General features: G+C 37.3%; 1 protein-coding gene across 7 annotated transcripts in view; it reads left to right on the top strand.

The window, feature by feature from the left end:
- Window positions 1–14,632, top strand: part of Pex23 (tectonin beta-propeller repeat-containing peroxin 23) — an 851,062-nt gene that overhangs the window by 51,514 nt on the left and 784,916 nt on the right. For all 7 annotated transcript variants that reach the window (XM_090377810.1, XM_090377813.1, XM_090377811.1 and 4 more), the window contains exon 3: window positions 2,156–2,338. In XM_090377810.1, the coding sequence (XP_090233936.1) occupies window positions 2,156–2,338 (183 nt within the window). The remainder of the gene's footprint in view (window positions 1–2,155; window positions 2,339–14,632) is intronic.

Here is a 14,632-nt window from a genome sequence, read left to right as displayed (position 1 = left end):
CTGACAGGTATCCTGCAAACTCTTTTGCTACACTTGGTGGCACCACCACCACAGCTGAGTTAATTACATATACAGGGTGATTCAGGAGGAATAGTAAATATTTTGAGAGGTTATAGTATCGATTATTCTGAGTGAAAAAGTTCATATAAACGTGTCCAATTCTCAATGAATACAAAGATACAGATGTTTGAAACTGGCACGTACAAAGCCATTGAGAGGCATTAAAGAACGATAAATTACTTATTGTTTGTATTTATTGACTTTTTTGAATGATACAAAACACAAATAATTGACAAATTTTTTACGGTTCACAATGAATGCTCGAAAATCCCACCACCAGCCTCATTGCACTTTGCAATTCTTGTGGTAATATGGCATGTTGTTCTTCTGAGATCATCTTGGCATTCTTTTATGAGAGCAGCAGTATCCAAAATGTGAGTGAGCAATTTGTCTCTGTATTCACCTTCCTTTTCTTTGTATACTGCACTTTTCTTCCATCCCCACAAACAAAAATCTGACATCAGACAGGTATCAGAAGGGTATAATGTGCAGGAGCTCTGTCATGCTGAAAGTACACACCAATCCTTATAGCCAAGGGAACATCCTTCAATAATAGTGGAAGTTTGTTTTGCAGAAATTCTAGGTAAATGGGCCCTGTAAGATGATTTTGTAACAAAACAGGCCCAATCAACTGATTGTTGATGATACTGCACCACAGAGAAGCGATGTTGAAAATTTGTTTGTACAGTGGCATGTGGGTTTTCGTCTGACTATCTGTGAGAGTTACGGGTGTTGTTGATACTGTCACGGGTGAAAGTAGCTTCATTGCTGAACAGTACTAATGGAATTAATTGGTGATTAGCATTTACCCACCGACAAAATTCCAATCGTCTCCTGGTTGAAGGTGTTGCACCCACTGTTTGTGAAATGGATACAAGCCGTGCTCATGTAATGTTTGCCATACTCTTGTCTGTGGAACACCGATATGCATAAAAATTCTTTGTGTGCTAATAGTACGACTACGTTCTACCGACTGAAGAATTTACATTTTGTTCATTTGCACATTAAGAAGAAATATGAGCACTGGGAACTGTACCGGTCTCGTGCAGTTTGGTGTAAACACTCTTGAATCCAGTATTCTGTGGTTAGGAAACCGTCAGCGGTATTCTCTACAAGCAACAATAGCACTTCCACCACAAAAACTGTAGACAAACACCATATCAGCATATTGAGCATGTGCGAAGATGTGCGGCATTCTTAACAACACTTCTAACACCAAATAGTGTTAGGTTATAACTGCTTCTTGGTCACAACTGATTCAGGGAGCTGTCATGCTAGTTTCAAACAGCTGTATCTCTGTATCCATTGAGAATTGAACACATATTTTATAAACTTTTTTTGCTCAGAATAATCAATACTACAACCTGCCAAAATATTTACTATTCCTCTGAATCAACCTGTATATGCTTTGTCTTTAGTAGTTGGTATGTTTTAGGTACCTTCTGTATATCACTTTTCTTGAACTGTAGTTATGTTTCCTTGCAGTGTTAATTAGTCCACAAAATCTGTAATGGCATGGAACCTTGATAACATTCTATGCTGTTGTTTATTTTTTTTTTTTTTTAGCAATCGCAGTTAGATACACATTTTATATATTGTTTAAGATATTTCTGAAATGTTTCATATTTCAATATTCCAAATATTGAAATATGAAAAATATGAAATATACAGATAGAACAGTGCTACAGTGAATTTTAGCATATTTTGCTTGAGAAGGGAAATGTGAATATGTGTGCTTGAGAAGGGAAATGTGAATATGTGTGCTTGAGAAGGAAAGTAATCTGAAGTCAATGGCAACAAAGCATAGTAGCAACATACCTTGCCATTGACTCAATTGCTTTCAGTGTTGGATGCAATTAGGAGGTTTGCTTTAAGAACGACATTTTTCCAAATCATATGTATTTTAAAGTTTTATAAACAATTCCAAGCTTTTACCAATTGCTACAATGATTGGGCATGGAGAAGGAGTGAGATGTTACAGAAAAATGATCCAAATACTTTTTATTTTATTAAAATGGATTAATAATTTTAATAATGGATAAATAAATTTTTTTTCTGAAAATCATTTAATAAAATTTAATTTTTTGATTCATAGAGATGGAATCCATATGCTGGATTTTGCAGTAAACTCTTGCCAACAGATAGGCCACATTTCAGTAGCAAAGATGGTCTTCAGTTTCTGTCAAAGGAAAATTTCAAACTTCCTTCACAGAGTTGGGAATGGGAATGTGATTGGTTTGTAGAAGACAATCTGGAAGGACAGCCTTTGGAACCTGAGGTTGGTGAAAAACAAATATAGAATAATAATAATACCTGCTTCTTCTGGAAATTGTAATTGTATACTACACCAAGTTTTTTCATTTTATGTGTACAGAATTACAGGATAATAAATAAAACAAGATAACTTTTAACATATTAAAAATATTTTTATTAACTCTTGTAATTTATGATTATTTCATAAATCACAGGAGTTAATGTAGTGTGTCCAACAATGTGTAAGAATAGGCCAGATGCAGGTTGAACATTCCATTTCTTCACATGGTGCAGTGCTAGCCAATCTGAGCAGTCCTAAGTGTTAAGTGAGATTAAAACTGGCACATCAAAATATAATTTTATATTGACTTTTGAAAATATGTTTTTAGTAATATTGGATTTTCTGAATTGTTTTCTTGTGATGTTTTATGTATCTTCCTCAGTATTTAACAATATTATTATTATAACCATATAAGAATGTGTTTAGTACAGTAGACCTTTAGGGATTCAACATGTCATTATTTTGATTTTTCCATTATCTTGTAGTTGGTAGGTTTTAACTGTATTTTTAATATATTTGATGCTGAAATAATGAGGCTAAATAAGAAATAGAGAGATTAAGAATGCAATTTTATTAACTGCACATAAAAAACAAACATGTTGAACAAACAAACATGAAAACAAACATCCAGTGTTATTTTTTGCCATTAATACAATCCTGCTTATGCCCCATTCTATTTTCTTTATTATATCAAGTTTAGTCTGCGCAGGTAGCACAATGGTATCGTCACCATCTTCCCCACACTGGGTGGAAAAGGCCTGGGTTCGAATCCTGTTGATAATGCGAGTAACTTTTATGGACTTTTTTCACTCTCTGGCTGAGTTAGTTGGTCTCAGGCATAGATAATAAGGTTTTTAGAAACTGCGGTTTTTCATGCTGCAAGACAGGCAAATCGACCAGAGAACACATGCAATTTACAGACACAATACGCATGGGTATATGAATTAACTTTCTGGGTGACTCTAATGTAATAGTTTGGATTATATTAAGTTTGTCACTAAGCTTTAATGTACTTCTTTCTTCTCTGTATGAGGTTTATTAACTTTAGGAGCCATAGTGAGGGGTTTTTAATTTAAAATAATTGTAAAACAGAGGTATAATCCATAGTATCAGTACAGAATTCACTTTAAAATGGCAAATGTAAACAAATACAGTAATCACATGACTTGCCATTCTTTTTTTTTGGCACTGCAAGACACTGCACTGTACGTAAACATCCAATTTCAATGTTCCATTCTTTGGGGTGTGATTATTTCAGCAGCCTGCTGTATTATGTAATATTTGTTGGATTTTCATATTTGATTATTAAATGTAAAAGATTAAACTGTAAACATTGGTTACAAATTTAATTCTATTTCAAAAAAAATTCATAATTAGTGGTGAGGAACTATTTTGCAGCCTGCAGCCCATTTCTTGTGAGAACACATTTGGTTTGTTACTTTGACCATTTTTCTTTTCTGGCTACTAGCCAAAAAAGATGGATGGTCCTTGAGTTAGTGCATGAATTGCAGCCACTGTAGAATGGCACTTACTAAAATCTGTTGTGTGTGTAAAACATTTCTTGAATATATATATATTTGCCCACAGTCTTGCTCTTGGGTTTTACATCTATAGAGGCTTCACATGTCATTCATCATGCTTAGTGAGGAACTGAGAGGTAATTAATCAAATTAATCTGTTTAATATTGATATTAATGAGAATTAAGAAAATTAATTTGAAATTATATAATTACTTTTGCTGTCAAGTTGGGGTGTGAGTGTAATGTTGTTTAATCATGTTGCTGAACCTTTTTCAGCAATACATAACATAGTGGGTAAATTGGTTTCATTGTGTTGCCTATATTTCTTGGTATACTTGATCAAATCTGTGTAAGTATTTTTAACAAAAAAAAAAAACAGAGAGAAGTTTACTGCCAAGAATAGAGTTTAGCCACTATGGGGGGGGGGGGGGGGGGAAGACATACAATAATAAGAATTTAAAAATAAGATCTGAAAATCTAGAGAAGCCATTTATAGGTTTATTTTAAACTAATTATTATATGAAGGTATCTTTATATACATAAAATATTATTGAAGCATAGAGTAACGTATAGGAATAGTGAAATAAGGAATAGCGTAACGTATATCTCAAACTTAATAGCATCAGGTATAACGTAAAACTAGATAGCACAATACATAGCACTTTATTAGGAATCTGTTAGCTTAGTATAGTATTGTCAATTAATCATTTAAATTTATAAATCTTATTAATTTTTATTGTTAATTAAATTATATTTAAATGGAAATCATGCCCCAAACTAGAGAAGCAAAGCAACATGCACAAAGTAGCTTGTTGTTTGTTATTTTTGGTTTTTAGGAGCATTAGCAACTAAGGCCATATTGCTCCAGGGATATGTGGTGGTCATTCCCTGACCTTTCCACATCCTCCGTATTTGGTGGTCATGGGCTGGAACCCCAGTCTAATCAAGAAACGTGTGCTACACACTGCTGCTCCTGCCCACCTGGCTATGGAGGTGCTTCACAAAGTAGCGGGATTGCTGCGTCTCGGGGGAGAACTGAAGGGGGTGTTTCTCCAATGCATCACAATCTAAAAAAATGTGCAAAATGTGACATGTTTGAGGACCTTTCTTGGACAGGACATGATTTATCCATGGAGGATGTCTTTATATATGCTAGGTGCAGAGATGCCCAGCGGGCATCTCTGCACTTAGAGATGCCCGCTGGGGATGAAAGATGCTCGCTAGAGATGCCCACCCAGGTGCAGAGATGCCCTCTGCGGGCATCTCTGCATCTGGCCATCTATGCCATCATAGATGCCCAACATTGTGATGGGCATCTATGAGAGTTTGAAGAGTCGGGTAGATGCCCTCGAAGGAATTAAAATGGGAAGGAGCCATCAAGCTCTCAGCTGCCAAACTCAATGCCAGGGCTCACTCATGTGCACCAGGCAACAGAGTGGCAATCTTCAGTGCAGAATGCGATGGTCCCACAGGAGCTACTTATTGTTGGCAACTCAATTGTCAGGGAAATGGGAAATATATTGGGCAAAAAGAATAGGTGGAAGAGGACCAGAGTATATCTGCCAGGGGCAAAAGTTGATCATCTTTTAAGTTGTATCATCTTTTAAGGTCACAAAACGGTGATATCATTTTACATGTTGGCACTAATGATATTAAGTTTAGGAGATCTGTGGATTTACTTAACAAGTACAGTCAATGTTGAAAAAAAGTTGCAAGTTAGGATTAAATTTGAAAGTGTCTGCAATCCTGCCCACACATGATAGGAGGGTGTATACAATGAGAGCCTTGTCAGTCAGTTGGGCCATGGACAGATTGTGCAAGGCTCATGGGTTAGTATTTTTCTCAGTGTAGTCTGTGATTCTATTGGAATGAGCAGCAGCCTGGAAAACAAGATGCAGGGTATTTCAGAGACTGCTGGGAGTCATTGCAGTACAAGTAAACACATGGGTTGTGTTAGGGTAGTAGAAGTAAACACATGGCTTGTGTTAGGGTAGCAGAAGTAAACACATGGGTTGTGTTAAGGTAATACAAGTAAACACATGGGTTGCGTTAGGGTAGCTAAGAATAGGAACAGGTGCATGAATACTTGCATATACACCAATTCTAGGAGTTTGGTAAATAAATTTAATGAATTTGAGGTATTGCTCAAAACATCAAAGGCAGATATTGTTGGGATATCAGAGACGTGGTGTCACACAGATATAAGGAATGCAGAACTGGAATTTGGGGAGTACAATGTGTACAGGAAGGATAGACAGGATAGGAAGGGAGGAGGGGTTATGCTATTAGTTAAGAAACAAATAAAATCCAAGGAAATGAAGCCAGTCGACATCGCTCGAAGTTGCAGTGTCGAGATAGTTTGGTGTGACATAAGCATTGGGAGTTCAAAATTGAGAGTAGGAGTGTGTTATAGCAAGGCATTTGTGGATTTATTGGATGATTGTTTTCTACATCAGATGTTCAGGAGGCAACTAGAGGGATTAATACTCTTGATCTGATTATCAGTAGTGATTCTTCATGCATTAAGAACCTGCAGATAAAGGAACCACTAGGTGGCAGTGATCACTGTGTACTGAAGTGGGATTTACTCAAAGGTGTAACTACTATCAGGGAAAAAGGGAAGGGTTTTTGCTTTCGTAAAGGCAACTACGGTGGTCTGAGACAGTATTTAAATTTTATACGGGACCATATTTTTATGGGACCAACTGATGATGTTACCAACAGCAAATTCAAAATGGGAAGCATTCGAAGAATTTATCTTGGAAGCCACTAGGCTTTACATACCAACTAAGAAATATTGTTCAAGATTTAGGCCTAAATGGATGTCAAGTGAACTAATGAGACATATGGCAGAGAAGTAAAATGCATGGGATACATATAAATTAATGGGTGACATGGAAGCCTACGATAGATATAAGCTGGTCTGTAACCAAGTCACAAAGGAGATTAGGCAGGCAAAGGCAGATTATGAGAAATCTTTGGCAAAGGATGCAAAGAAAAACAACAAAGTGTTCTTTACCTATGTAAACCCTAGAAGGAAAGGGATGAATCAGATTGGTCCACTGGATATTGATGGTTCAACTGTTGATGATCCTGCTCAGATGGCTAACAAACTAAATGAGTATTTTGCATCTACATTCACATGAGGAGTTATTCAGGGAGGGGAATGCCAGAGGTGAGTTAAACTCTGGCAGTGAGCTAGATGATTTTGTAATAACTGAGAAGAAATTGTTGAAGATAAACATAAAAAAGGCACCTGGGGTGGATTGAATCTATCCAGTTATGTTAAAGGAGGCAGCAAAGTAAGTAAGCAAACCCTTAGCCATAATTATGAGAGCTTCCTTATACTCAGGGGAGGTACCCATGGACTGGAGATGTGAAAATGTGCCCTCAGTGTGACAAAGGAGGATCAAAAGGCGACACAAGTAATTATAGACCTGTTGGTTTAACTTCTGTTTCAGGAAAATTAGTGGAGGCACTGGTTAAAGAAGCACTGCGGGATCATCTAGACAAGACTTCAGTTAGAGCTCAGACACAGCATGGTTTTGTTAAGGGAAAATCTTGCCTGACCAATTTGATTGGATACTATGATGTGATAACAAAGGAACTGCATGCAGGGAATAACGTTGATATCATATATTTGGATCTTAGAAAGGCTTTTGATACTGTTGCACATGAAAGACTGCTGAACAAATTGGAGCAGAGTGGCATTGGAAGCAAATTGCTGCTATGGATAAAGGGATGGTTGAGTAGGAGAAGACAAGAGAGTGGTAATGAATGGACACTGCTCATCGTGGACTAATGTTATTAGTGGAGTCCCTCAGGGTTAAGTGTTGGGACCATTGTTGTTTTCTGTATTTATAAATGATATTGATGATGGTATATCAAGCTTAATGTCTAAGTTTGCAGATGATACGAAGGTTGGCAGGGTTGTTAAGGACAACCCTGACAGTTAATGACAGTACGCTGCTGCAACTAGATCTAGAAAAGTTGAGCAGATGGGCTGAGAGGTGGCAAATGAAGTTTAACATTGACAAATGTAAAGTACTACATATGGGAAGCAGTAACCCCAGAGTAACGTATCAACTATGTGGCACTACACTGACAGTGGTAGAGAACGAAAAGGACCTAGGGGTAATTGTGCAGGCAGATATGAAGTTTTCTGAGCAGTGCAGACGGTCTGCAAGAATAGCTCATGGTGTCTTGTCAATGATATACAGGAATTTTTCTAGGAGCGATAAGGAAGTGATTATCCCCTTGTATAAGGCGATGGTCAGACCACACCTTGAGTACTGTATACAGGTCTGGTGGCCTCATTTTAAGAAGGATGTAGAGCTGTTGGAATGAGTACAGAGAAGGGTAACAAGATTAGTGAATGGAACAAAGGGTTGCTCTTATGAAGAAAGGCTTAAATTTTGTAAATTAAAGTGTCTGGAGACTAGGCACCTGCGAGGTGATCTGATTAAGGTGCATAAAGCCTTGAATGGTTTGAGCATGCTCAATGCTGATGTGCTTCTTCCTGTTGCTCAGAATGATCACCTGAGAGGGCATAAATTCAAATTGAGGAAAGACAGATGTAGGATAGATGTGTGGAAGTTTGCCTTTAGCCAGCGGGTAGTTGGTTCGTGGGACAGACTTCCATCCATTGTTGTGGAAGTTGATAGCCTAAATAAATTTAAGGCTGAGCTGGACAGGTATTTGGAATGAACGGGGGGTGAAATTGGAGCATTTTTTTGGCTGATGCTGCATAAGCTTGCTTTCTTGCATCATATGCCTCTACTAATGCTATCTCGGTAACAGTACCCCTTTGTTCCCCTTACGAATCTTGTTGTCCTTCTTTGTACTTGTTCTAGCAACTCTACATCTCTACATCCCTATTCAAAATGTGGCTTGACCATTGCCTTGTACACCGGGATAATCACCTTCTCCCTGCTAGCAAAATTGCTATATAATCATTGATAAGACTCCATGACCTGCTCTGGCAGCCCATCTGCACTGCTCAGTGAAATTCATATCTGACTGCACAATTACTTCCAGGTCTTTTTCACTCTTCACTTCCCTGAGTATAGTGCTGCATAATTGGTACATTTGTGTGTGTGTGAGAGAGAGAGAGAGAGAGAGAGAATCTTTATTGCAACTAAATGAATACGACGTACATATATAGATTTAAGTGAAGTTGCAATTGTCCCATAACGGCCAGGGGCTCACATCAGAATAGATAATGCACATAGATAATAGATGATGCTCACATTAGAATAGATAATGGATATTGTACACTGTAAAATTACAAATGTAAAATGTAAACATGCCATTACACTTCCTCACATTACACAGTATTAACTATATTTATAAGTTACATCATACGGTTATATTTACAATAAAAATATCTTATTTACAATATTATTATTTAAAAATTTTATTTACAGTAAAAATATCTAATATACATGAATGGCACTTCTCTGTCAAACAAATTTTGTCGGGGTTGGTCTGAGAGAGAACACCATTAGTTCTGTTTTTTGTGGGTTGATAGAGACTCTATACTGTTTGAGGTAAGAGGTGACGTTGATAAGACTATTATTAATGATTGTTGGAAGTAATAGGCATTAGAATTTTTATATTTTTTTTTATGAAAACCCCAAACACGAAAGGTATCAAAACCTATAGTACTTAGTACCGTGCATGGGTTGAAGGAGAAGTATGGGGGTAGGGGGATACCGGAAACTTTGCTCTAGAGACTAAACATGGGTTTCACCACTTCAAGCCTCCAATAAGCATCATCTGCATAAGTGATAATTTTCTCATTGTTACGGACAAGAGGCGCAATGATGGCTGTAAATAATAAGCCAGATAGGACTCAATTGTGGAACACCAGCAGAAATTGCCTTCTTGTGCGATTGTCCATAGGCATTGACTTGTAGTACCCTATCATAAAGGAGTGATGCTATGAACCAGAGGATATTACCTTGAATTAGACAGTGGTCTTCCAGTAAGTGGACGAGCGCCGACACGTTGATGGCATCAAAGGCAGCTTCAGTATCCAGGTATGTGATTGCGAGTTCCTCTTGCTGTTCAAAGACGGACAATATATTACATGTGGTTGCAAGGAGGTTTGTCACTGTGGATCGGTTTCGGATTCCGTAGTGGATCTGTGGTGGCTTATCTCCAACAATCTGATTCATTAAGGTGCACAGCATAGTTTTTTCCAGGATTTTCAGGAGCATTGAGGAGTTAGATATCGGCCGAAAGTGCCTGGGTAGAGTGGGGGTTTGAAATTTTAGATGTGGTCTAACAAGGTAGCTATTCCAGGCTTTAGGAAAATTTCTTGTGGTTACAATTCCATTGAAGATGGACTTGAGCGGTTGGAGGATGAATGGGCCGAGGCATTTTACCATGAATTGTGTTACTTTGTCGGTCCCCGCAGTTGCTGTCGCTGGAAGGGAGTTTAGTGCTGCTGTCAGTTGGCGTGTAGAGATGGTGATGGAATGCAAGATGTCTTGTTGTAATTCATTGTCGGGACATAAAAGAGAGTTTAGTTGATCTGCACGTGTGTTGAATCTGGTAATATGATCTAGCCATTGAGCTGGGTCTATCTAACTAGGAAAGCTATGGGATCTGAAGCGGTATGGGATTTTCCCTTTTTGAAGTTGGGCGCCCAGGTGTGCTGTTATTGCTCGTGATTTCTCCCTATTAAATTGCGCTCGTGCTCTTCAAGTTAGGTTACTTTCTCTTGGGTTACTGCTACCAATATGCAGTACCTTGCATCTGCCAATGTTAAACTTCAGTTGCCACTTCTCAGCCCATTTTCCCAAATTATCTAGATCCAGTTGATGTAGTATATTGTCTTTACTGTCATTAACAACCCTGCCAACCTTTGTATCATCTGCAAGCTTGGACATTAAGCCTAATATACCCTCATCAGTATCATTGATGAATACACAAAACAACAATGGGCCCAGCACTGAACCCTGGGGAACTCCACTAATAACATTAGTCCACAAAGAGCATTGTCCATTGATTATTAATCTCTGTCTTCTCCCACTCAACCACCCCTTTATCCATAGCTGCAATTTTCCTTTAATGCCATACTGCTCAAATATGTACAGTAGTTTCCATGTGCAACAGTATCAAAAGCTTTCCTGAAATCCAAATATATGATATCAAAATTATTTGTTGCATCCAGTTCCTTTTTGACCACATCATAGAATCCAATCAAATTGGTCAGACAAGACCTCTCTTTAACAAACCGATGCTGTATCTGAACTATAACTTCAGTCTTGTTTAGACGATCTTGCAATGCTTCTTTAACCAGTGTTTCATTTTTTTCTCCCAGAATACAAGTTAACAGGTCTATAGTTATTTGTGACACCTTTTGAACCCCCCTTTGTGAATTGTGGATATGTTTGCACACCTCCAGTCCTGAGGACCTCCCTGAGTCCAAGGAAGCTCTCATAATTATGGCTTACTTCCTTTGCTTCCTCCTCTAATTGGGTAGATCCCATCCACCCCAGGTGCCTTCCTTATATTTAACTTCAGCAATTTCTCCTCCAATTTGCTCTCAGTTATTATAGAATCGCATAAGCTCCTTGTGTGTGAATAACTCCTCGTGTGTGATTCATCTGATTCATCAAAATACTCATTCAGTTTATCAGCTACCTGAGCATGATCATCAGTAGTCAAACCATCTATGTTAAATGGACCAATCTGATTCATCACTTTATTTCAAGAGTTTACATAAGTAAAGAACACTTAGCTGTTTTTCTTTGCATCCTTTGCCAAACATTTCTTGTAATCTCCCTTTGCCTGCCTAACCTCCTTTGTAACTTGATTACAGACTAGCTTTATCACAGTCGTTTTGGTACCAGTAAAATCAAAATCAACCAACCAACCAATAGACTAGTTTATATCTGCCACAGTCTTCTGTGTCTCCAAGTATTTATATGCATCCCATGCATTTTTCTTCTCTGCCATGAGCCTCATTAATTCATCTGACATCCATTTAGGCCTAAACCTTGAACAGGATTTCTTAGTTGGTATGAAAAGCCTAGTAGCTTCCAAGGTTATGTCCCTGAAGGCTTCCTATTTAGAAAGAATCACTTTCACCTCTGCCTGCGGCTACTGTTAATCTATTAGTCTGTGTGTCCCCCCAAGGTAGCAGTTTTCCCGACCCAACTAACATTGCCTCGATAGCATCAGCAAATATTCTTGAACCCCTTTCTATTTAAGTGTATCCTATCCCTGTAGAAGCAGTCTCTCCTGTTAATAAGCACAGACCAGGCTGAAAAAAATTCTACCCTTGAGCCTTTTGCAGTCTCTCCAGGGTCGAATTGATCGACAAGGCTCTCATCATATACTCACTCGCTCCTATCGTGTCTGGGCAGAATTGCAGACACTTTCAAATTAAACCCTAACTCATGCCTTTTTTTCAGCATTGACCTGTACTTGTTAAGTAATTCTGCCGGTCTCCTACTCTTAATATCATTAGTACCAACATGTACAACAATATCACCTTTTGTCACTTAAAAGATGATATCTGCTCTACGTCATCAGCCTTTGCCCCTGGCAGACATACCCTAGTCCTGTTCCACCTATTCTTTTTGCACAATATGTTCCCCATTTCCCTGACAATGGAGTCAGTTTTATCGCTTTTATTCCGTGATCTATATTGTGTTTTAATTTATTGTATATTCCATATTTTATTTTTTTGTACAGACAGTGTATCTTATTTTATTATCAGTTTAATTTAATCCGGTTTCCACTGTGCTCTTTTATTTTAATAAAAGTTTATAACGGTTGATGTAGTGTTATTGCAGTTTTTGAAAACTTGAACATTCTGAACCCCAGAGCCTATTTGAAGAATATGGAGGAAGAAAATGTCTGGATCTCTTCCTCCTCCTCCTTCTTCTTCTGATGCAGAAATTATTGTCTATAAGGATGAGGTTAAAGGATTTTCCCTTACATATAAAGTGGTACAGTGTAATGTCAGCTGTCGGGCTACCTTTTTGGTGAGCAGCCAAGAAATTTTGGTGACCCAGGTGTAACCTGTCTTATTCACATATGGCATGTGTAGAAGTTAGAGATTTGTTTGGCAAAGTTTACTCTGTATTGTCAATGCAGGGATAAACTACATACATATTCAGCATATTTGGAACAAACATGATGTTCTGCAGGGAAATTATGTTGTTATTGTGGCTGATAACTTCACCTACACATTACTTAAGTAGCATGATGGAGTGTAGTACTAATAAACTAAGTAGATTTTGGACGAATTAACAGTGGCCCAAAGATTGCAAGTAATTAATATACAAGGACAATTATCAACTTTTTTCATCACTTAGAGAATCCAATTTCCAGATTTTCCCTGACATACTGTACCATTTTATATGTCAGAGGAAAGTCCTTTAACTTATCCTTATAGACATATAATATAGATGTTACTTTAGGTACAGTATGTATGTTAAATAGAGTTCATGATCAACTAGTGACCATAATTATATCAATTTGATTTTTGAATGAGAGACTTTTGAAGAAATAATTAATGAGGAGATTATATCAGATTGGGAAATATGAAGGAATGGCAGTTTGGCAGGTGGCAAGGTACAGATGTTACAAGAAATCTTTAAGAATTCAAATAGCTCCATGAGAAGGAAACAAAAATACACAGATGCTGTGCCTTAGTGGTCTCCTCAGCTTACAGAGTTGATAAATGATTATTGGATTGAGATTTCAGAAGATGAGGCTGTTTTAGGAGGATTGAAGAAGTAGATTAAATTTAAAAATAGATATATCAAGTTGATAAATAGAAGTAAGTCGAAATTATGTTAAGAATTTGTTAGAATATAAGGGAATAATGATCCTCGAAGACTTCCTTATAGGATTATGTGATAATTTAAAGTCAGTGTATCACAGTATTTTATGTCCTGGTTCTTCTGTGATTGTTGAATGGCATGAATCAGTGGTATGGAAACTGGTTTCCCAAAGATGAAATAGAATTAGACAATGAGGAATAGAGTTGCATAAGGAAACAAAATGAAACATAAGGAATTCCACTATCGAATCTGGCTTTTATCCCACCAAATTAAAGGAGGCTGTAAAGCTAAAATGAGAGGTCTTCAGGATAGATTCCTTTGAAGCAGAGGTAATTAAAATTTTTTTCAACTTTGTTGTTGAATTTGCTATTTATATGTTATTGAATTGACTTTATATAATGAATGTTTTAAGGATGGGAGCGAAGTCTTCCCTAGTTATTGGAAGATATCTCAATTAAAGATTCTAATTAAAAGTCCTGACTAGGGGTCTTAGGATCCATTGTTCCTTCCACCAAATTGTCTTATTACCCATTCTAGGGAAAAATTATGAAAAGCTTTTAATATCCAAAATTGCTAATAAATATCATGAAAAAGATATGGGTTTCAAGCAGTCAGTATGGGTTTTTAAAGGGCAGTCCTACAGAGGATGCTATAAGTGAGGTGCTTTTAAAAATTAAATTTGCTATGGAAAACTACTCCCTTGGAGTAGTTTTCCATAGAAAATTTAATAGACTTTAAAGGGGCATTTGGCAACCTATAAATGACCTTTTTGCCTTCCTGAAAATGATAAACAAATACCATCTGATCTGAACCTGCCTGTTTAATATATCAAGTCTGTTCCAATGAATATTGTTGTAGGTGTATTATGGCCTTAGTAGCCCTTGCACTAACAAATCAAACCATCAACAACATTTATCCAAGGGAACTTGATT

Source organism: Mastigoproctus giganteus, chromosome 7 (genome assembly GCF_048544385.1).
Source record: "Mastigoproctus giganteus isolate SK-2022 chromosome 7, ASM4854438v1, whole genome shotgun sequence".
Classification (NCBI taxonomy): Eukaryota; Metazoa; Arthropoda; class Arachnida; order Uropygi; family Thelyphonidae; genus Mastigoproctus; species Mastigoproctus giganteus.
The sequence above is the reverse complement of the archived record's forward strand: the minus strand, read 5'-3'. Positions and strand labels throughout refer to the sequence as shown.